We start from the raw sequence: 23,290 nt of genomic DNA, 5'->3' as shown, positions 1-23,290 counted from the left end.
TATTATTATGACACATAACGGCCACCAGAGGGCGCTCACACATAATAACATTGCAGTTTTGCCGGCTGTCCGCCCGACACGTCATGTATACGCCGCAGACCGGAGGGGGATCCCTGCAGACCCCCGGGCGCCTTCCCCCTCCGGTGCCGCCTCAGGCTGGGGGTCTCCGCCTGGTGCAGGACTGGCGGGCACCGACACCTCTCTGTGACCAGTGACGGCTCCGTGTGTTCCCTGACACATGGCAGGCACGTGATCACAGCACGCCCCGCCCCCTCCGTGACTACCCCTCCAATGAGAGCGCGGCTCGGTGTGTGGGCGTGGCGAGGAGTCCCGTGTCGGAGCCGCAGGAGCCTGAGGTGATTGTGTCTCCCGTCAGTGACCGCGGCCGCTCCGACAGCTCCGCACGGACAGCTCCGCACGGACAGCCCCGCATAGAAAGCCCCGCACCGACACGTGACACCGACAGCTCCGCACGGACAGCCCCGCATAGAAAGCCCCGCACCGACACGTGACACCGACAGCTCCGCGCTTCCCCGGGATGGAGGCCGCCGCTCCCGCCGTCGTCGTCTCCGTGCACTGGTTCCGGAAGGGGCTGCGGCTGCACGATAACCCGGCGCTGGTGGCCGCGCTGCGGGGGGCGCGCTGTGTGCGCTGCGTCTACACCCTGGACCCCTGGTTCGCGGCCTCCTCCTCCTGCGGGATCAATAGATGGAGGTGAGGAACGGGGCGACCTGTGCAGACCCCCGGGGAGAGCCGGCATCACTGAGGGGGGACAGAGCCGGCATCACTGAGGGGAGAGGGGGGACAGAGCCGGCATCACTGAGGGGGGGATAGAGCCGGCATCACTGAGGGGAGAGGGGGGATAGAGCCGGCATCACTGAGGGGGGGATAGAGCCGGCATCACTGAGGGGGGGATAGAGCCGGCATCACTGAGGGGGGGATAGAGCCGGCATCACTGAGGGGAAAGGGGGGACAGAGCCGGCATCACTGAGGGGAGAGAGGGGGACAGAGCCGGCCTCACTGAGGGGAAAGGGGGGACAGAGCCGCATCACTGAGGGGAGAGGGGGGACAGAGCCGGCATCACTGAGGGGAAAGGGGGGACAGAGCCGGCATCACTGAGTGGAGAGAGGGGGACAGAGCCGGCATCGCTGAGGGGAGAGGGGATAGAGCCGGCATCACTGAGGGGAGAGGGGATAGAGCCGGCATCACTGAGGGAAGAGAGGGGGAAAGGGGGGACAGAGCCGGCCTCACTGAGGGGAAAGGGGATAGAGCCGGCCTCACTGAGGGGAGAGGGGGGGACAGAGCCGGCAACACTGAGGGGAAAGGGGGGACAGAGCCGGCATCACTGAGGGGAGAGGGGGGACAGAACCGGCATCACTGAGGGGAAAGGGGATAGAGCCGGCCTCACTGAGGGGAGAGGGGGGGACAGAGCCGGCAACACTGAGGGGAAAAGGGGGACAGAGCCGGCAACACTGAGGGGAAAGGGGGGACAGAGCCGGCATCACTGAGGGGAGAGGGGGGACAGAACCGGCATCACTGAGGGGAAAGGGGATAGAGCCGGCATCACTGAGGGGAGAGGGGGGACAGAGCCGGCATCACTGAGGGGAAAGGGGATAGAGCCGGCATCACTGAGGGGAGAGGGGGGGACAGAGCCGGCATCACTGAGGGGAAAGGGGATAGAGCCGGCATCACTGAGGGGGTAGGGGGGGACAGAGCCAGCAACACTGAGGAGGGAGGGATAGAGCCGGCATCACTGAGGGGAGAGACGGGGGGACAGAGCCGGCATCACTGAGGGGGTAGGGAGGGACAGAGCCAGCATCACTGAGGAGAGAGGGGGGGAGAGGAGGGACAGAACCAGCATCACTGAGGGGAAAGGGGATAGAGCCGGCATCACTGAGGGGAAAGGGGATAGAGCCGGCATCACTGAGGGGGTAGGGGGGGACAGAGCCGGCAACACTGAGGAGGGAGGGATAGAGCCGGCATCACTGAGGGGAGAGACGGGGGGACAGAGCCGGCATCACTGAGGGGGTAGGGAGGGACAGAGCCGGCATCACTGAGGAGAGAGGGGGGGACAGAGCCGGCATCACTGAGGGGAGAGGAGGGACAGAACCAGCATCACTGAGGGGAAAGGGGATAGAGCCGGCATCACTGAGGGGAAAGGGGATAGAGCCGGCATCACTGAGGGGGTAGGGGGGGACAGAGCCGGCATCACTGAGGGGGGAGGGGGACAGAGCCGGCATCACTGAGGGGGGGGGGGGATAGAGCCGGCATCACTGAGGAGGGGGACAGAGCCGGCATCACTGAGGGGGTAGGGGGGGACAGAGCCGGCATCACTGAGAGGGTAGGGGGGACAGAGCCGGCATCACTGAGGGGGGAGGGGGACAGAGCCGGCATCACTGAGGGGGGGGGGATAGAGCCGGCATCACTGAGGGGGGGGGGGATAGAGCCGGCATCACTGAGGGGGACAGAGCCGGCATCACTGAGGGGGTAGGGGGGGACAGAGCCGGCATCACTGAGAGGGTAGGGGGGACAGAGCCGGCATCACTGAGGGGGGAGGGGGACAGAGCCGGCATCACTGAGGGGGTAAGGGGGAGACAGAGCCGGCATCACTGAGGGGAGAGACGGGGGACAGAGCCGGACTCACTGAGGGGGGAGGGGGACAGAGCCGGAATCGGGAGAGAATCGGCATCACTGAGGGGGAGGGGGATAGAGCCGGCATCACTGAGGGGGAGGGGGACAGAGCCGGCATCACTGAGGGGAGAGGGGGACAGAGCCGGCATCACTGAGGGGAGAGACTGGGGGACAGAGCCGGCATCACTGAGGGGGTAGGGGGGGACAGAGCCGGCATCACTGAGAGGGGGACAGAGCCGCCATCACTGAGGGGGACAGAGCCGCCATCACTTTGGGGAGAGACGGGGGGACAGAGCCGGCATCACTAAGGTGAGAGGGAGGACAGAGCCGGCATCACTAAGGTGAGAGGGAGGACAGAGCCGGCATCACTGAGGGGAGAGGGGGGACAGAACCGGCATACTGAGGGTATCTCTGAGCATTATTTGGCCGCTGTGTGGATCTCTGAGCATTATTTGGTCGCTGTGTGGATCTCTGGGCATTATTTGGTCGCTGTGTGGATCTCTGGGCATTATTTGGGTGCTGTGTGGATCTCTGGGCATTATTTGGTCGCTGTGTGGATCTCTGGGCATTATTTGGGTGCTGTGTGGATCTCTGAGCATTATTTGGTCGCTGTGTGGATCTCTGGGCATTATTTGGGTGCTGTGTGGATCTCTGGGCATTATTTGGGTGCTGTGTGGATCTCTGAGCATTATTTGGTCGCTGTGTGGATCTCTGGGCATTATTTGGGTGCTGTGTGGATCTCTGGGCATTATTTGGTCGCTGTGTGGATCTCTGGGCATTATTTGAGTGCTGAGTGGATCTCTGGGCATTATTTGGTCGCTGTGTGGATCTCTGGGCATTATTTGAGTGCTGTGTGGATCTCTGGGCATTATTTGGTCGCTGTGTGGATCTCTGGGCATTATTTGGTCGCTGTGTGGATCTCTGGGCATTATTTGGTCGCTGTGTGGATCTCTGGGCATTATTTGGCCGCTGTGTGGATCTCTGGGCATTATTTGGCCGCTGTGTGGATCTCTGAGCATTATTTGGCCGCTGTGTGGATCTCTGAGCATTATTTGGCCGCTGTGTGGATCTCTGAGCATTATTTGGCCGCTGTGTGGATCTCTGAGCATTATTTGGCCGCTGTGTGGATCTCTGGGCATTATTTGGTCGCTGTGTGGATCTCTGGGCATTATTTGGTCGCTGTGTGGATCTCTGGGCATTATTTGGTCGCTGTGTGGATCTCTGGGCATTATTTGGCCGCTGTGTGGATCTCTGGGCATTATTTGGCCGCTGTGTGGATCTCTGAGCATTATTTGGCCGCTGTGTGGATCTCTGAGCATTATTTGGCCGCTGTGTGGATCTCTGAGCATTATTTGGCCGCTGTGTGGATCTCTGAGCATTATTTGGCCGCTGTGTGGATCTCTGGGCATTATTTGGTCGCTGTGTGGATCTCTGGGCATTACTTGGCCGCTGTGTGGATCTCTGGGCATTATTTGGTCGCTGTGTGGATCTCTGGGCATTATTTGGTCGCTGTGTGGATCTCTGGGCATTATTTGGCCGCTGTGTGGATCTCTGGGCATTATTTGGGTGCTGTGTGGATCTCTGGGCATTATTTGGTCGCTGTGTGGATCTCTGGGCATTATTTGGTCGCTGTGTGGATCTCTGGGCATTATTTGGCCGCTGTGTGGATCTCTGAGCATTATTTGGCCGCTGTGTGGATCTCTGGGCATTATTTGGTCGCTGTGTGGATCTCTGGGCATTATTTGGTCGCTGTGTGGATCTCTGGGCATTATTTGGCCGCTGTGTGGATCTCTGTGGACAATGTGTTGCACCCTACAAATCCTGATGATTGCGTCTTGTCTCTTCCAGGTTTTTGCTTCAGTCCTTAGAAGATTTAGACTCCAGTCTGAGAAAGTTGGGTTCTCGCCTGTTCGTGGTGCGGGGGCAGCCGGCCGACGTCTTCCCCAGATTATTTAAGGCGAGTTACCGGCACGTTTCGGCAGCGTTGCGGATACCTGACAGGTTCAGATGGACGTCTCCCACGCCGCCCCTCTTACCCCCGTTTTGGACTGATAAGTAGAAGGCGCTGATTTCCGAGCTCCATCTTTTTCGTGATGAGTTGGGGTCTAAGGTTTGGGGGTCCCATCGCCCTTTAATTCACACTTTGTGTTCCTCCCCATCTGTTGACTTCGCCGTCTCCTCATTAAGCAGCATGTAGTGAGAGCCAGATCTCGTGATCTCCCGTGTCGGATCCTTTCAGCATGCGCAGGGCGCCTTGCAGGGACGGCGCCGCTCCGCTTCTTATAGCAACGCCCCCTCCCCCCCTCTATTCCTTAGATGCTAAAATTAGAAGCCGCCAACACCGGCACAAAGTCTTCACACTATTACAGCTGGGAGAAAGGACCAGAAAATGAGTGGAGGGAGCGCGGCTCGCCTCCGGGGGGCATCTCGGCTTCACGAAATCTCTGCAACCAGGGAAAACTACTAATGCGGGTCCGATTCTGCAGAATATTATTCTGTGATACCCGGGCTCATCATCATTAGCAATGTGTCCTGGGTTAGAAAAACAAGGCTGCTGCATTCCACAACCAGCGTCACCCCTACTTTCAGGTTGTGTCTGGTATTGCAGCTCAGTCCCATTCGTTCCAGTGGATCTGTAATACCAGACACATCCTGTAGCCAGCTCTTTCACTGGTTTTGGAAGAAAGCAGCCATGTTTTTCAAATTCTGGACAACCTCTTTAAAGAGGAGGCATAGAGAACCGTACTATGCGCTAGTCAGAGAAGGGTGTTACTCCCAGTCACTTACCGGTCAGGCAGTGCTAGAGGAGTTGAAAAGTTCTGTAACTTTTTAAAAAGTTCTCCCCCTCCCCATAACTCTTGTCTTTGTCTTGTTGGTATAGATGTATTAGTCAACAGCAGAAATCAGATTACCTGCACTGTTACATGGCAACAAACCCTCAGCAGTGATGTAATTCTCTAACCAGTCTGAAACTGGAGCTTCTTTTTGCCTTTGGGTTCCCCCACCGTACTGGGAGGATCCAGCCGCGACATTCTGCATCCGTTCACTACTGGGGGGATGGCGCTGCCGTAAACGTGACTGCGGGTGTCACAAGTCTAATCCAAGAGCTCAGAGGGGCCGCAGATCTGGAGCCGTCAGTCTTTGTCCTGTGTTCTGCACAACTTCCCCTGATATTCTTCCTCCGGGGAGGGCGGCGGTGACCTCGCAGCTCGTCTGGTAGGGGAGATATCTAGGCCAAATGCACCCTGGGGAGCGAGAGGTTAATCAATCCCTAGGCGTTATTAACCACATAAGATATATGCACATGGGTGTGATGGACGTTTGGGGGGAGATGACGAGGGGTGTGCTGGAGTTTCAATCCCTTCATCCCTTTTTTTTTTCCCCTCCATAATTTTCTCCAAAAATTGACGAATGCACAGGTTTTTAACTTCCCATGAGAATGGAATGAATGGAGAGAGATGAGCTGTCACTGTCCATTCCTGACAGTGGGGACTGATGGGACCCCGGACTTGCAGGTTCCAGTGGTTGCAGCCCCATCAATTGCATTGCGGCTGCGCAGCACTCCATTAATTTCTATGGTCGTTTCAAAAATCGACGAGCTCCCTACCCATAACGTGTACTATTGCTCTCCAAGTAGCTCTTAGGCTATGTGCACACGTTGCGATTTTTACCCCGGAACCGCGGCGATTTTGATGCTGCGGGTCCGCTGCAGTTTCCATTGCGTTTACAGTAAACATGTAAACCAAGGGGAAACCGCAAACCGCTGTGCACATGCTGTGGGAAAACCCGCGCAGAAACGCAGCGGTTTACAACCCGCAGCATGTCACTTCTTTGTGCAGAATCGCAGCGATTCTGCACACATATAAATGCATTGATCCGCTTACTTCCCGCATGGGGCTGTGCCCACCATGCGGGAAGTAAGCGGATAATGTGCGGTTGCTACCCGGGGTGGAGGAGAGGAGACTCTCCTCCAGGCCCCGGGAACCATATTTGTGGTTAAAAAAAAAAAGAATTAAAATAAAAAATAATGATATACTCACCTCTCAGCGCTGCACATGGCCGTCCGGTCTCAGGTTTGCTATGCGAGCAGGACCTGCGGTGACGTCGCGGTCACATGGCTGTGACGTCACGAAGGTCCTGGTCGCACAGCATCTTTGGAACCGGACCGCCGTCTGCAGCGCCGAGGAGATCGGGACGTCAGGGTGAGTATAACCATTTTTATTTTTAACATTACTATTGATGCTGCATGTGCAGCATCAATAGTAGGAGTAAATCCCGCAGCGGAAACCGCAGGACAAAACGTGATAAATCTGCAGGGATAACCGCAGCGGGTTTGCCCTGCAGATTTCTCAAATCCGCTGCGGGAGAACCCGCAGGGACCCGACCCTACGTGTGAACATGGCCTTAGATTTGAGGCCTGACCCCTATGATGTCATTTTATGTATATGTTGATATGTCAATCTTTCTAGTTGACCGTCATGATCGAGGCTGATTTCCAGTCCTCTCATGTAGCGCTGCAGTGTAAAGCATGAGGGAGGCAGATGGCACATGGATTTCTGATTGATGCCATGGAGGAGTGTGTGACGTCTTCTCTTGTGTCGGCAGGAATGGAGCGTGAACAGACTGACCTTCCAGTACGACTCAGAGCCGTTTGGAAAGGAGCGAGATGCCGCCATTATGAAGTTGGCTAAGGAAGCCGGAGTGGAGGTGATCGTGGAGAAGTCGCATACTCTGTACGACCTGGACAAGTAAGGCGCAGGGCTTTACTGCCCAAATCATATCTTGAAAAGCCCGGTCACAACCGGTGTGGCCGCCATTACACCCGTAAACTCACCGACTCGTCCTCCAACATTATTAATGGATGGATTTACCAGGGGCCTAAAAAAGTGTATCACGGTACAGAGGTGGGAGGCTGCAGCTGCACAGCCACACTGTTGATTTAAAGGGGGTCACAAATGAAAGAAAATATTTAAATAAAATATCACAAAAGTAAGAAAAAAGATTTAAAAATATCCCCTAATAAAAAAAGAAATAAAAAAAACAAAAAACTGCAGAATAAAAAAAAGTTAAATACAGTTAAGAATAAAGAGTGCAAATAAATAATGCCTTTTTAAATGTGGCATTCAGGTCACAGTCTGGTAATGAAATGGTTTGGGGTGAGCGGTGTGAATGAGATTGGCGAGGTCGGCCGCTGTCCTGGTTTTCGCTCCCTGCAGACTTTGCTCGGCACCTACGAGGCCGGGATTCTTTCCGCACACATCGTCCAGATGAGGGGAACACCGCCACCTGGTGGGGGCTGTGCCGGCTGCGCAGTCACGTAGCTCGGCATGTGCTCAGCGAGGAGCGGTCCGTGCTCCGGCTCCACCCCGCACGTGCCAGGGAGTCATGCAACTGCGATTTCCGTATTTGCAAAGTTGACGTCAGCAGAGAGTAAAGAACGTCTGGTGGCGGCATAAGATCTCCTTCCCCCTGCTGGACGGCAGCAGGGGTCTCCCATAGTGTTATATCATTCATTGCTGCCTCTATATAAAGGGGTCTGGATGATCTGGTCCTATAGGGATGGGGATATTATATGAGATCTATATCTGAGGGGCACATCCTCTCCTCTGGACGACCCTGCCAAGTACCTAACATGCATGCACATTGCTATAAAGGGTTAATATGTGCGGTGTAATCCTGGGCCGAGGCCGTGTATCCAGGCCTCGTTGCATTTTCTAGGCTTCAGTGGTCACATTTATGGATTCATCATCAACGGGGGCCAAACCCGCGTGATCTACTAATTCACTGCCCTTTGGTATTAGGCTTCCCGGACCCCCGGCGATAATGCAGTGCCTCAGCGTCTGTGATGGGATCGAGCTGTTTCTCCATTCTAGGGGTGTTGTCAAGGAAGACCCCCGACACTGACATTTGAGGTCTGATAGGACAGGGTTAGCAAACAAACACGAATATTCTTAAAACTGCTACGGGGGTCTCATGTGGATGGAGCAGTACTGAACATGTGCAACAAAAGCGCCAGTCACTCTGTATGGTCGCACGTGCTCAGTACTGCTCCATTATACCCATAGAATTGAATGGAGCAATCCCACCACTTCACTCATATCATACCATGGGCCCCTGTTCCCACTTATCTCCACTTTCATAACTCTGTGGGTTATAAGGGGCTGGACCACCAAACACGTTGGATCCCCAGCGATCGTACCTATGATATCGTATGGATAGATGATAAATGTTTTTGTCTGAATCTCCACCGTTTAAACCTTCAACAAGTAGGACAGTGATGTGGGTTCAGCCAATCTGTCAGCAGAAGCACAGGTGGAGCGGAGCTGCGTTAGTTAACTCCATGTGTGCCGTGGTGTCGGCACGGTCCTGTACGTGGGATCTGATTTCTTGTGTTTTTTGCAGAATAATCGAGCTGAACGGTAACAGCCCCCCGCTCACCTACAAGAGGTTTCAGGCCATCGTCAGCCGCATGGAGCTTCCTCGCAGACCCGTCCCGACCATCACCAGACAACAGATGGAGCCGTGTCGGGGGGAGATCAAGAGCTCGCATGACGAGACCTACGGGGTGCCATCGCTGGAGGAGCTCGGTGAGTCAGTGCTCGCTTTATACTAGAGTCTGCAACTACTACAACTCCCAGCATGCCCCGACAGCCGCAGGCTAGAAACGTCGCCCTAGGACTAGCACTTCTGGCACTCAGTGTATATACCGTATATACTCGAGTATAAGCCGAGATTTTCAGCCCAAATTTTTGGGCTGAAAGTGCCCCCCTCGGCTTATACTCGAGTCACGGTAGCGGTGGGGTCGGCAGGTGAGGGGGTGAGGGCGCTGGGGTATACTTACCTAGTCCCAGCGATCCTCGCGCTGTCCCTGCCGTCCCACGGGCTTCGGCGCTGCAGTTTCTTCCTCTCTTCAGCGGTCACGTGGGACCGCTCATTACAGAAATGAATAAGCGGCTCCACCTCCCATAGGGGCGGAGCCGCTTATTCATTTCTCTAATCAGCGGTGCCGGTGACCGCTGATAGAGAAAGAAGCTGCGGCACCGAAGACAGGAGGGGACAGCGCGAGGATCGCCAGGACTAGGTGAGTATAGCATATTCACCTGTCCTCGTTCCAGCCGCCGATCCATCTTCCCGGCCGGCGCCTCCATCTTCCCGGCGTCTCTGCTCTCTGACTGTTCAGGCAGAGGGCGCGATGACGCATACAGTGTGCGCGGCGCCCTCTGCCTGATCAGTCAGAGCAGAGACGCCGGGAAGATGGAGGCGCCGGAACGAGACGCCGGGAGCTGCAATCAAGGGAGGTGAGTATGTGTTTTTTTTTCTTTATTGCGGCAGCGGCGGCACAAATTTATGTGGAACATCTATGGGGCACAGTGAACGGTGCAGAGCACCGTATATGGCACAGCACAGCTATGGGGCACAGTGAACGGTGCAGAGCACCGTATATGGCACAGCACAGCTATGTATGGGGCACAGTGAACGGTGCAGAGCACCGTATATGGCACAGCACAGCTATGGGGCACAGTGAACGGTGCAGAGCACCGTATATGGCACAGCACAGCTATGGGGCACAGTGAACGGTGCAGAGCACCGTATATGGCACAGCACAGCTATGGGGCACAGTGAACGGTGCAGAGCACCGTATATGGCACAGCACAGCTATGGGGCACAGTGAACGGTGCAGAGCACCGTATATGGCACAGCACAGCTATGTATGGGGCACAGTGAACGGTGCAGAGCACCGTATATGGCACAGCACAGCTATGGGGCACAGTGAACGGTGCAGAGCACCGTATATGGCACAGCACAGCTATGTATGGGGCACAGTGAACGGTGCAGAGCACCGTATATGGCACAGCACAGCTATGGGGCACAGTGAACGGTGCAGAGCACCGTATATGGCACAGCACAGCTATGTATGGGGCACAGTGAACGGTGCAGAGCACCGTATATGGCACAGCACAGCTATGGGGCACAGTGAACGGTGCAGAGCACCGTATATGGCACAGCTATGGGGCACAGTGAACGGTGCAGAGCACCGTATATGGCACAGCTATGGGGCACAGTGAACGGTGCAGAGCACCGTATATGGCACATCTATGGGGCACAATGAACGGTGCAGAGCACCGTATATGGCACAGCTATGGGGCACAATGAACGGTGCAGAGCACCGTATATGGCACAGCTAGGGGGCACAATGAACGGTGCAGAGCACCGTATATGGCACAGCTAGGGGGCACAATGATTGGTGCAGAGCACTATATGGTTCACACCTATGGGGAAATATGAACGGTGCAGAGCACTATATGGCACAGCTATGGGGAAATAATGATCTATTTTTATTTTTGAAATTCACCGGTAAATGCTGCATTTCCACCCTAGGCTTATACTCGAGTCAATAAGTTTTCCCAGTTTTTTGTGGCAAAATTAGGGGGGTCGGCTTATACTCGGGTCGGCTTATACTCGAGTATATACGGTACATTGGTTATCCCAATGACGGACGATTTAGGGTTTTATCAGAGACTTTTAATTCTGCTCAGATTTATTTTTCCATAGCGTATGGATCAGCTTTCTTAACCCCTTAGTGACAGAGCCAATTTTAACCTTCCTGACGAGGCCAAATTTTAGAAATCTGACCCGTGTCACTTCATGTGTTAATAACTGGAGCTTCATCGTATCCCAGTGATTCTGAGATTTTTTTTTCGTGGCACATTGTACTTTAAGTGGCAAATTTAGGTCGATTTTATGTTTTGCATTTATTTGGGAAAATATCAGAATTTTGGTGAAAATTGTGAAAAATTCGCAATTTTCAAACTTTTAATTCTTTGTCATTAGACGAGTCAGTCATGCAGTAGAAAATAGGTAATAAATTATATTTGCATAATTTGTCATAATTTTGTCAGGACGTTAGAAGGGTTAAAAGTTAAACAGCAATTTTTCATTTTTTTTTTTTTTAAAGTAATTTACAAAATCAGTTTCTTTAGGGATCTATTCAGATTTAAATTTTAAACTTTGAGGGTCTGATATATTTGAAACTCCCCGAAAGTGACACCATTTTAAATACCGCACCCCTCAAATACTTCAAAACTACCCCGCAGGGGCTACACAGGAATTACTGCAAAGTAGAATGAAATAAAAATAAACTAATTTTTTCTCTAAAATATTGCTTTAGCCGCAAATTTTTTCACTTCTGCAAGCTGTAACACAAAAAATGGAGCTCAGTTTGTTACCCACTTTTTTCTGAGCACAGTGATACCCCACGTGTAGTCAAAAAAGTTCTGCTTGTACACACAGCCGGCTCAGAAGGGAAGAAGTGACATTTGGTCTTTGGAATGTAAATTTGCCTGGAATAGATTGCAAACACCATATGATATGATATTTGCAGAGCCCCTGAGGTGCCAAAACAGCAGAAACCCCCACAAGTGACCCCATTTTGGAAGCTAGACCCATCAAGGAATTCATCTAGGTGGGTTGTGGAGCTTGTTGAACCCATTGGTGCGTCACTGAACTTTTTAAAACGTGCATGTGAAAATCAAAATTACGTTTTTGTTTTTTTTTTGTAAAATGTAGTTTAAGGCTATGTGCACACGTCAGGATTTCTTGCAGAAATTTCCTGAACAAAACCGGACATTTTCTGCAAGAAATCTGCATGTGGTTTTTTTGTGTGGATTTTATTGCGTTTTTTTCCGGAGGTTCCCAATGCAATAATATAGTGGGAAATCCACAAAAAGCCGCAAAATTAATGAACATGCTGTGTTTTTTTTTTTGTGGGAAAAAGCGCAACATATGCACAAAAATTGCGGAATGCATTATAAATGATGGGATGCATATGTATGCGTTTTTTTTAAAGCGTTTTTATATCGAAAAAATGCAAAAAAAATCCTGATCGTTTGCACACAGCCTTAGCCCCAAATTCATAATTTTTTCAGAGTGGATAATAGGAAAAAAAGAGGCCCAATAATTTGTTGCATAATTTCTTAACACCCCCCCCCCCCCCCCCGACAGAACCACTCATCATAATGAGGCCGATGGAGCCACTTTGGACTTCGTTTGGTGTCTACTCTGGTGGTCTCCATCAATTTAGGCGTTCACAGAACGGTGCTCCACCACATTTGTGACCTGAAAAGACTCCTAAAATGATGGAACAGAGTCCAAAGTGTCTCCATCTGCCTCATTATAGTGAGTGATCCTCTCCAGGGTTTTGTCTAAATCGCATTTTTTAGGATTATCACTGAAATCCTGGTGTAAGCGCTCAGCAGAGGGTGCAGGATAAGTGTGAGCCGAGCCTTATTCTGATTTTTGAGGGGTGGAATGAACGTATAGAAAGCAGTGCAAGAATAGTTTTATTTTGTTTGTTTTGTTTTTTTTTTTTAGAAGATATAAATATCGTAAATTACAAAGAAGACTCCACAATATGAATATCATACTAAAGACAAAGAAGTCAATAAGTCTGCTAAAAATGCAATAAAAATATTACACTTATTGCTATTATTAGTAATTCCCATTAAGGGACTCCTTTTTACTGCAGTCTGGCAGTCATTAAGGGGTTAAACATCCACTTTGCCGCCACAGTCACCGGCCACGGATTTTCCTCCGGCAAATTCAGGTGAAAAAAAAAAAATAATAATCCACAGCGCATCTACTAAGTGTGAACGCCGCCAAAGTTTGTGACAAGGAGAGAGGCCAGAGCAACTAAGCAAAGCGCAGAACAATCTAGACAGTGACAGGGGGCGCTATCCACCTCATTTGCAGCTCTTTTACACCATTTATCTTCTTTTACATCAGGCTTCCCAAGCGAGAAGCAAGGATCTGCAGTATGGCCAGGAGGAGAGACCGAGGCACTGGCTCGTCTGGACCGTCACTTGGAGCGGAAGGTAAGACGTATGGGGGAGTAGCATCGGGTTTTGCCAAAATCCAGTTTTGCACTGATGCGCTCTTTGATTTCTGTCAGTGTTTCGATATAACAGAGCGGAGTGTGTCATAGTGATAATCAGTATCCTGATTTTATAATGACTGAGTATCCTATATTTTTATATATTCATAGATGATGTATTCTGCTTTATAGAAGTTCTCGCCTGATCTAGTTGTGCCCTTCTCGTTAAGCCTTAAGTCTGTTTTTTATTTTTTCAGGCATGGGTAGCAAATTACGAGCGTCCACGAATGAACGCCAACTCCTTGTTAGCAAGTTCCACTGGTCTCAGTCCTTACCTGCGGTTCGGCTGTTTGTCCTGCCGCCTCTTCTACTACAGATTGAAGGAGTTGTACCAAAAGGTGAGGTGCAGGATTTGTGTGCAGTCTTCAGATCTCGCATGTGATGATGATTTCTGTGCAGACTTCACATCTCGCATGTGATGATGATTTCTGTGCAGACTTCACATCTCGCATGTGATGATGATTTCTGTGCAGACTTCACATCTCGCATGTGATGATGATGATGATTTCTGTGCAGACTTCACATCTCGCATGTGATGATGATTTCTGTGCAGACTTCACATCTCGCATGTGATGATGATTTCTGTGCAGACTTTACATCTCGCATGTGATGATGATGATTTCTGTGTAGGCTTCACATCTAGCATGTGATGATGATGGTGATTTATGTGCCGGTTTCACATCTTGCATGTGATGATTTCTGTGTAGGCTTCACATCTCGCATATGGTGACGACGATGATTTCTGTACAGGCTTCACATCGCGCACGTGATGATGATTTCTGTGCAGGCTTCACATCGCGCACGTGATGATGATTTCTGTGCAGGCTTCACATCTCGCATGTGATGATGATTTCTGTGCAGGCTTCTAGTGTCATGTGTTGATGGTTATGATTTCTTTCATTGTCCCCATTAGGTGAAGAAGAACAGTCCTCCCCCGCTGTCCCTGTATGGGCAGCTCCTCTGGAGGGAGTTCTTCTACACAGCAGCCACCAATAACCCTAAATTTGACCAAATGGAAGGGAATCCGAGCTGTGTGCAAATTCCCTGGGACAGGAACCCTGAGGCCCTCGCCAAGTGGGCAGAAGGGAAGACTGGTTTCCCGTGGATCGATGCCATCATGACGCAGCTGAGACTGGAAGGATGGATCCATCATCTAGCCAGGCACGCCGTCGCATGCTTCCTGACACGCGGGGATCTCTGGAACAGCTGGGAATGTGGAGTGAAGGTGAGAATCCATAGTCTGAAGGTCTGACCCCAGCTGTAATAACTCTGCATCATGTGTGATAATTCATGGCAGGGCCCGTTATGTATTTTACTGTCTGGTACGCAGAATTTCGCTACAAAGTTCAGAGTAGCTACTTTGCAATGCTAGGAACAATCTATATCTTAGGTGGCACGGTTTCTTTACAACCCTCGTAAATTGCAATTTGCGTGGCATCTACATGGAGAGGAGGACTCCATTTGTCACTCCACCGGTCCTTTTGCTAGGTGCTGAACAAGGCAGTCACTTTGATTTAGGGAAAACAGATTAAAAAGTGGCTGGGCACCGAGCTGCTCAGATGCCCAGGAAGCTTCTCCGCAGATTATGACTGACTGGTATCTCTGTGACCCTGTGGGTCTACCGGAGCGAGGTGGAGGTAAGCCGCCAGGACCTGGCACTAATTAGGTAATTCCCTATAGTCACTAGGTGGCTTTTATATGTAAGTTTGCTCTGAAACTCCTCCGCATCGCAGATTGAAGCATGCACATCTGCAATAACCGAGCCAGACTCCGACTCCCATGGTTTCACGACTGTAAATCGGCTATTGGGTGCACTGGAAATTGTGCATCAAATGTGAGACCCAATTGCAGATATGGGATAAAACAAGGATCGGGCATGTTTGATTTCAGCATATCCACTCGTTTCTTTTGTCTGGTGTGCGCTCGTCCCTTCGTACCCACGCTGACGTGTCACTTGTAGGTGTAATCTGTTGTTCCTCCCCGTGAACAGGTATTTGACGAGCTGCTGCTGGATGCCGATTTCAGTGTGAACGCCGGCAGCTGGATGTGGCTGTCGTGCAGCGCCTTCTTCCAGCAGTTCTTCCACTGTTATTGCCCCGTGGGCTTTGGGAGACGGACAGACCCCAGCGGAGACTACATCAGGTATGAGGGGTGCAGAAAATTTGGCATTAATGTGCAGAGTGAATGCAAATGATTGGGCTGCAGTATCGAATGTATTCGTGGAGTCAGTGTGACAATGAAAGGGGTGACGCGGTGCTAGCTGGGGTTATATTGCCTCAACCTCCCCCAATAATCACGTCCAATTCCACCCCATGAGCCCGTCGTACACATGCGCTCTCTGGTCGGTTTAGAATAGGAGGTAAGCTGCTGCCAAACCCTGTGGAAGCAAAAAACACGGAGTATGAAATGCAGCATCCCAGTCCTTCCCTCCCGAGTAGAGGGGTCCCAGACGCATAAGATGGTCAGTCCCAACTAAAAATTTTCCGCTTTCTGATTCTTTTGCAGACGATATTTGCCGGTGCTGAAGGCTTTCCCATGCCGTTATATATACGAGCCGTGGAATGCCCCCGAATCTGTGCAGAAAGAAGCAAACTGCATTATTGGAGTGGATTATCCCAAACCCATGGTGAATCACGCAGAGGCCAGCCGGATGAACATAGAGCGCATGAAACAGACCTACCAGCAGCTGTCCCGCTACCGAGGCCTCTGTGAGTACCTGCACCCTGCCGTCATAGGCAGCCCCTCTAAGACTTTGTATCCTTGTCCATATATCATGGCCGGGCGCAGGGACATCTGCTCTCAATGCAGCTCTGAGCCTATGCGAGAAATTGTAATTGCAGCTCAGCCCCATTCCCTTGGAAAAGGACGGGCTGCAATGTCTGGTACAAACCAAGGACAAAGGTGGCGCTGTAGGTCTCTTTAATTTCCTTCCTGACATCTTTCCTATATGTATGGCACATGTCGGGTTTACATATATGGAGTCGGCTGCTTTCATACAGGGCAGGTGCCATGTGTGTCGTACAGCCGGCACCTGTCTGTATCAGCAGCCAGCGGCTCAAGATCGGATTGTTGCTGTTTAACAACTTAAACGCTGCGGTCAAAATGAAAAGGGGTACATTTTGGACATGAAAACCATTTCTGTTGTCTTTTAGGCATTCTGGCCTCAGTCCCATCCTGTGCAGAAGATCTCGGTGGCCCCATAACTGACCCCACTGCTCCCCATCACATGGAGCCAGGTGAGAGCGCTCAAGTACGCCACTGTCTGCTATGAGAGGGCGAAGGTGCCAGGACTATGTGCGGGTCTGGTCTGGGTTCCCAGCACTTGGTGTGAATGTTGGCAGGTGGAAGGAAGAGAACAGAACATTGAAGTAATGGGGTGACAGGTGCTCGGTGATACCGGGGTGACACATTGCACATGCATTCCTTTTTGGAAACATTTGCCCCTTCTTGCATAACTTCGATGTACTCTGTGTAATGCAGCAGCAGCCGCCAATGTAAAAAGTAGTCCAGACAGTCAACTAATTACCCGATCCGGCCGGCGGGATTCACATTTAGCCAAAAATGTTAACAGCGACTTAGCACCTTGGACACGGTGTCCGCTCATGTGCTCCTAACACAATTACATGGCCACATTCATATTTAATGTCTACAATACACGGGAAATCGAGGCTTTCGTCTCACTCTCCCAGACCAACGCTGACTATGAAACCTAGAGGATATCGATACCTTTTTAGGGGTTTATCTTATTTGTTTGTTGTTTTTTTAAGTTGGCTAAAAACAATTTTTCTAATTTGGGTTTTATTCAAAATTTTGTGAGCTTTTGTTTTCTCCGTCCTCTGTTTCATGGTGCATGGTAGAGTGCAGAATAAGTTATAATTTGTCCGCTGCTCATAAATAAGCTTAGAAGTTGGTTCAGGAGAAGAGAGATGAGTGTTAGACCAGGGAACAAGCACATTGACCAGTTCTGCAGCCGTCTGTGTACAGTGATACATAGAGGATGCAGAGGACGAACACTGTAACACAGCGGGATTTCATTTTTCATTTCTGTTCCATTCAAGCTTCGAAACGATCCCCTGGTGCACCCGACTCCCCCAAAAGGAAGTACACCGAGTCTGTGGAGGGGCCCTGGAAGAAGCTGCGGCTGCAGAGCGTTGCCGGAGCGGAGAGAACAGCTAAGGACTTCTGAAGGCGGCTGTGGAGCCGTGCGTCCTCGTGTAGGTAAGGAACGTGGAGTTATCATCCGGGCTGTATATTTAAGTATTTCGACTTGGATAAAGGGGTCCTGCATCTGTCCGAAGGTGTGAGACAATGCTGACATGGCCGCTCACCAGGTGTCTGCAGATCTCATGCTCGTATTCTATTAGATTTGGATGCAGATGCGATACCTGGCACATGGCCGCTGGCGCCACATCAGCATCATCTTTCACCATAGAGTCGCCAGGTAGCAGATGGCCCCACACCCTATTTATACATGGATTCAGTCCTCTACCACCAGTCCTAAAAGTCACCACCGACTGCTGATAGCCCTGAAAATGCACACTTACTGACAAAGGAAGGGACTCGCTCTGAATAAGTTGGTGCCCGGGTATCCGATCCTCTCTCACAGAAACACAGAATTTGGCCTATTTACTCCACCGTTATTGGGAGCAGCCAGGTTGGCTGAAATTTATAGTCATTTATGTCTGTTGCAGGATTAGGCCTTCTTCACCTGTGCTGGTCTTGCGCCAATTTGGCCACTAGGTGGCAGTACATGCGGGAAGTGATACAGCGGTGCAGGCTCCTTCTTACCTAGAAGCCAATGTTCCCGATATTGTGGGCACAGATGCATTTTTAATTGGGGCCGCACCATTGTAAGGCCGCGCTCCAGCGGTTGGGAAACTACAAGCCTCTGAGGCTATCTGGGCATGCTGGGAGTTGTGGTTTCCTAACACCTGGAGGTTAGACCCCCTGCTATAATGGGCTTAGGGCTCATTTGCCCCCACCCTTTAAAAAAACAGAAGTTTGCACGGTCCCCTCCATTGCCTTTCTTGACTTGACTTATCTACAGCATTACAGAATGCATTACAGAATGCTGTAGATAAGCCCCTGATGCCAGTGGGCTTAGCGCACCTTCAATTTTGGGGGTGACAGGTTCCCTTTAAGCTGCATGCTCAGACTGTATGAGAATAAACTGGTCTAGAAAAATCCCCCCAAAAAAACAAAAAGTGCATCTCTGCACCAACGCCAGTCTCTCTGCACAGCTGAGCCGGTGCCAGGCCGCGAGCGGAGATGAGCTGACGGGTGATTTGAGTTGTACCAGCTCAGCAGAAGCGACGTCAACGAGTGACATTAATGAGTTGCAGACTGGTTGTTGCATCCTTTGGACACTAGATGGCAGCACTGCCGCTATCTACCGACTTCTGGAAATATATATATATTTTTTTAGTAAACTGGTTTTGTGGCCTGTGCTGAAAGAAAACGTCACCTCCCCTCCCCCAACAGACGGGGACGATCCACAACATCCTTCCCACCACTTTGGCAAATGCTGAGCCATCGATCCTGATGATGTGCCCTAATGTGCGCTGTCGGCAGAGGTGGTGGTGCATGTGCCAGCCGATATGTCTGATTAACCCTTTAATAATCTCCCTGCGTCTCTCCTCACAGTGCATTCTTCATAGTGCTGAAGATGGACGCTCGTTGCCCATCCCGTCTTCTACTCCAGGACTGAATGTCGGAGTTCGCAAATACATAGGATGATGATTTCCAGCCCTACGGACAGAACCTCATGGGTGTGGGAGCGTTTCCCTGCTCGCTCAGCTACATTGGCTCGTAAGGACACTCGTATGACGTATGCGATGGTAGCAGACCCCTAATCACACCCGAATCTGAGCAATTGTGCCCCAGCTCTGAAGATTTAAATGGTCGTCCTGCCAATAATTAACAAAAGTAAATTTTCCAGTATGGCGCCACCTGGTGTTCAGATGTTATAGTAATGGGCGCGTTCCCCTGATGAGCTACATACTGGACGCACATGCTCAGTCGCCCTCCTCGCAGTCGGGTCTCTGCGCCGTGTTTACTGCAGTCAACGGGAAGAGTTTTCTGCCAGAGGAGAAGCGCGGCAGCGTAACAAGATTCATTCTGCAGGGGAAGTTAGAAGGGGCTGCACTGTCGGCTGCCAGAGAGGGAAGGAGACTGATTCTGTCCAGAGCAGCAGTACCACCGAGATTATGATAGAATCTGTAAATTAATGCTTTAGAAATTTAGTATTAAAATGATTAATGGGATAGCGCTGTCAATCCTTATTATGCTTCAGACAGAAGGGAGGATTAAAGGGATAGTCAGCACCCACATTATATAGATGTATATATAATACAATGAGCGAGGCGGATGCACCGCCATACGTAATGGCTTCAAGCATGCATTTCTTCCTAATATTGCCACTAGGTGGCGCCATTCTCTGTAGAATATTTAGCATACAGTTTGGTTTGCTCCAGGCAAGATAGAAAAGGTGTAGGAAGATCAGTTCTGGGGTACGTGCAAAATCTGGGGTCCCCCACAAATACAAAGCTGTAAAAACCCCTGGAATTCAGTATCAGCAGGACTTTTCTGGATTGTCAGATGGTCTTAGAAAAACTCTGTAACAACTACTGCACTGTGTGTGTAATAAGGGTGGCCTGGAGGGGGTTGTGGTATATAGATAGGATGCTGGTATTTGGAGAAGTTTGTCCATCTGGTGATCATGCAGTTTGGGGGTCCTTCTTTCAAATCGCCATACTGTTAAGTCAGTGGTGGTCCAGGTACAAAAATGTCCATCAGTGGGTGCCAGCGGCAATCTGGAGGCCATGGTCAAAGATCACTTCTCTAACCCCCGTACATGCTACGATCTATAGCAACTGTGGCATCTTAGCAGATCAAGGGAGCCATCATTTTCTTTGATTAAATTTGCGATTTACTGATCAAACGTTATAAAACCACTGTCTGGTATAGATGTAAACCCAACAACTTCTAGAATAAAGGTCTTGCAGGGAATGTGCAATGATCTTAAAACTAAAAGAAAATTGGTGGAAAAAAAAACTAAAAACTTTAATCTGTTATATACTCCCCAAAATTAGATAAATTGAAAAATATGAGATTCTATGGGGGGAAAAAAAGCCCTCATGGATTTGTGATAAAAATTTATGGCTCTCAGAGAACAGAAGGAAAACAAAAAAGCTGCATCCTTCAGGGGTTAAATTAAATGGGTTTCTTGAAGCTTCGAAAAATGACGCAGCGAAGAGCAAAAAAGATCAGCGTCGCCCCTCCGTCCTCCACTGCTCCTTACAGTGTATCTGCCTACCTGCTGGGAGTTGTAGTTCTGCAACTGTTCGGAGCCATGATGGAAGTAACCTATATACAGATAAAAAATAATAATAATAATAATCTTTATTTTTATATAGCGCTAACATATTACGCAGCGCTTTACAGTTTGCACACATTATCATCGCTGTCCCCAACGGGGCTCACAATCTAAATTCCCTATCAGTATGTCTTTGGAATGTGGGAGGAAACCGGAGTGCACGGAGGAAACCCACACAAACACTGAGAGAACATACAAACTCTTTGCAGATGTTGTCCAAGGTGGGATTAGAACCCAGGACTCCAGCGCTGCAAGGCTGCTGTGCTAGCCACTGCGCCACCGTGCTGCCCTATATATGGATGACATGTCTCCAGAGACGCCTCTTGTCCTGACAGAGGAGGATAATATAAGTTGTGATCGGCACAGGCCGAGGCCGTGTACATTCTCCTGTATGTAAATATGATGCTGTTTATACATAAATGTATAATAAATTGTCCAATATCCTGTCTGGTGTGTTACGGAGCATCTGTTGGGTGGAGGGTCCCACCTATAAGACCCCGCACTGCCACATTTTGTCTTTCCTCTGAATAATTACTCCAAAGTGTAGACGGGACAACTGTCCTAAGTTGTCAGTATCAGTGCTGGCAAAGTTGTGGTGTCCCATGTCAAAAAGAGGTGGGGGTTTTTTAAAAGTGGGGGTAGGTCTTTGTCTCTCTGCAGGAAGCGAGGGCGGGTCTTTGTCACTAGAGGAAGCGAGGGCGGGTCTTTGTCACTCCTACAGGAAACGTGGGGGGCTTTCTTGCTACAGGAAGCGAGCGGGGGTCTTTGTCGCTTTACAGGATGTGGGGGCGGGTCTTTGTCGCTCTACAGGATGGGGGGCGGGTCTTTGTCGCTCTACAGGATGTGGGGGCGGGTCTTTGTCGCTTTACAGGATGTGGGGGCGGGTCTGTCGCTTTACAGGATGTGGGGGTGAGTCTTTGTCGCTCTACAGGATGTGGGGGCGGGTCTTTGTCACTTTACGGGATGTGGGGGCGGGTCTGTCGCTTTACAGGATGTGGGGGTGAGTCTTTGTCGCTCTACAGGATGTGGGGGCGGGTCTTTGTCGCTTTACAGGATGTGGGGGCGGGTCTTTGTCCTCCTGTTGATCTCCTATCTTGTCAGGCTTGCACATAGGTATAATGGAATGTCGGCCTTTCAGTTTAGGGCATTCAATGTATGCTGGGAACTGAGGGAAAGAAAGTTCCAAATCCCATAGTGCTGGCAGAGCCGTAATGAAGAGGAATGGCTCACTAAGAACGAGGGGAAGTCAAGTTACAAAGCCTGAAAATCGGGAGCGTTTCTGGACATATCTGACTGGTATCTGCATCCAAAGTAGGCTGTAAACTTGGAGATGAGACCAGAAACACCATGAATTTCTACAGGATTTTTGTGAAAAGAAAGTTTCGACTTCATGACTGTGTCATCTTGGAAATTGAAAAAAATAATACATATTTAAAGTGGTTGTCTACTATGTACACTTTGAAGGTTGCAACGTTCACGTAACAAAATCACAAGGGGACGCTGCGCTGAGCGGCCTCGGTCCGGGAGTTATGTCTGCGGAGCATACGAAGCGCGATCTCCAGCAGTGACCACCATCAAACCGCAGTGAGCCGCTGTTATGTTCTCTTAGCCCTTAGAGCACAATTCATTGTTGCTTGTTTAGTTTTTTTTCCCATTTGCGCTTTATACTTTTGATTTGCACCCTTTTGCACAGTTTATTTTGTGTATGTTCGCCTGTTGTGGGTTTTTTTTCCCCATGTTTCGGTGTGAGCGGAGTTTGAGGTTTCCAGATGTTTTCTACTGTTTCATCAATAGTGACTTCTCAAAAAGTACCTTAATTTTTGCGTCAATATATGGTACCTCCGTGCCCCCCTTCCCCACCACCGTAATTTCATGTATGCCTGAAATTGTTTTGCAAACATTTTGCAACGCTTTAGCAGAATCTATGACCTTTTTTGGTTTAAAAAAAATCGTTAAAAAGGTTAAAGACGAAAATAAAGAACATTTTTTTGTGAAAAATTAATGACCAACGTTTGACATTTTCAAGAATCTGGACCAAAAGAATATCAATGAAGACCACAACACAAAAAGAAAAAGTGACTTTAAAAAAATGGAAATGAATCGGGGCCCCGATGACTTTGGCTCTTTGTGCTGCCCCATTTTTCCCTTGATCATATTAATCTCCGCAGGATCGTCAGCCATGTGCATAATTGTCAGTTGTCTTTCCACGGCCACAGGGGGTCAGATTTCTTCATTAATCCCACTTACTCACTTTTCGATGTCTGTGGCTCAGTCGCGGTATCAGACCCAGCGCCTGTGCACAAGAATTATGTGAACCCATTTTCCTTTCCTAAATCCAGACTACACCATTAGGA

General features: G+C 50.2%; 1 protein-coding gene across 2 annotated transcripts; it reads left to right on the top strand.

Moving 5' to 3' along the window:
- The first annotated feature begins 276 nt into the window (after positions 1-276).
- Positions 277-21,382, top strand: CRY2 (cryptochrome circadian regulator 2). 2 transcript variants are annotated; one of them, XM_069739915.1, is made up of 12 exons: positions 277-356; positions 4,480-4,588; positions 7,237-7,379; positions 9,034-9,218; positions 13,414-13,502; positions 13,759-13,899; positions 14,475-14,786; positions 15,552-15,703; positions 16,067-16,269; positions 16,714-16,797; positions 17,620-17,779; positions 19,205-21,382. In XM_069739915.1, exons 1-11 carry the CDS (start codon positions 292-294, stop codon positions 17,745-17,747), a joined length of 1,611 nt encoding a protein of 536 aa, XP_069596016.1. In that variant the 5' UTR covers positions 277-291; the 3' UTR covers positions 17,748-17,779; positions 19,205-21,382. The 2 variants fall into 2 exon arrangements, with proteins under 2 accessions (XP_069596016.1, XP_069596014.1); XM_069739913.1 differs by having other exon boundaries at positions 296-714.
- The last annotated feature ends 1,908 nt before the right edge of the window (positions 21,383-23,290 follow it).

The sequence above is a fragment of the Ranitomeya imitator genome, chromosome 9 (assembly GCF_032444005.1).
Source record: "Ranitomeya imitator isolate aRanImi1 chromosome 9, aRanImi1.pri, whole genome shotgun sequence".
Classification (NCBI taxonomy): domain Eukaryota; kingdom Metazoa; phylum Chordata; class Amphibia; order Anura; family Dendrobatidae; genus Ranitomeya; species Ranitomeya imitator.
The sequence above is the reverse complement of the archived record's forward strand: the minus strand, read 5'-3'. Positions and strand labels throughout refer to the sequence as shown.

Coding starts and splice junctions, on each gene's coding strand:
- CRY2 (XM_069739913.1), top strand. CDS start 539: ATGGAGGCCGCCGCTCCCGCCGTCGTCGTCTCCGTGCACTGGTTCCGG. Junction 9,219..13,413: donor GCCATCGCTGGAGGAGCTCG/GTGAGTCAGTGC, acceptor CTTTTACATCAG/GCTTCCCAAGCGAGAAGCAA. Junction 15,704..16,066: donor CCCAGCGGAGACTACATCAG/GTATGAGGGGTG, acceptor ATTCTTTTGCAG/ACGATATTTGCCGGTGCTGA.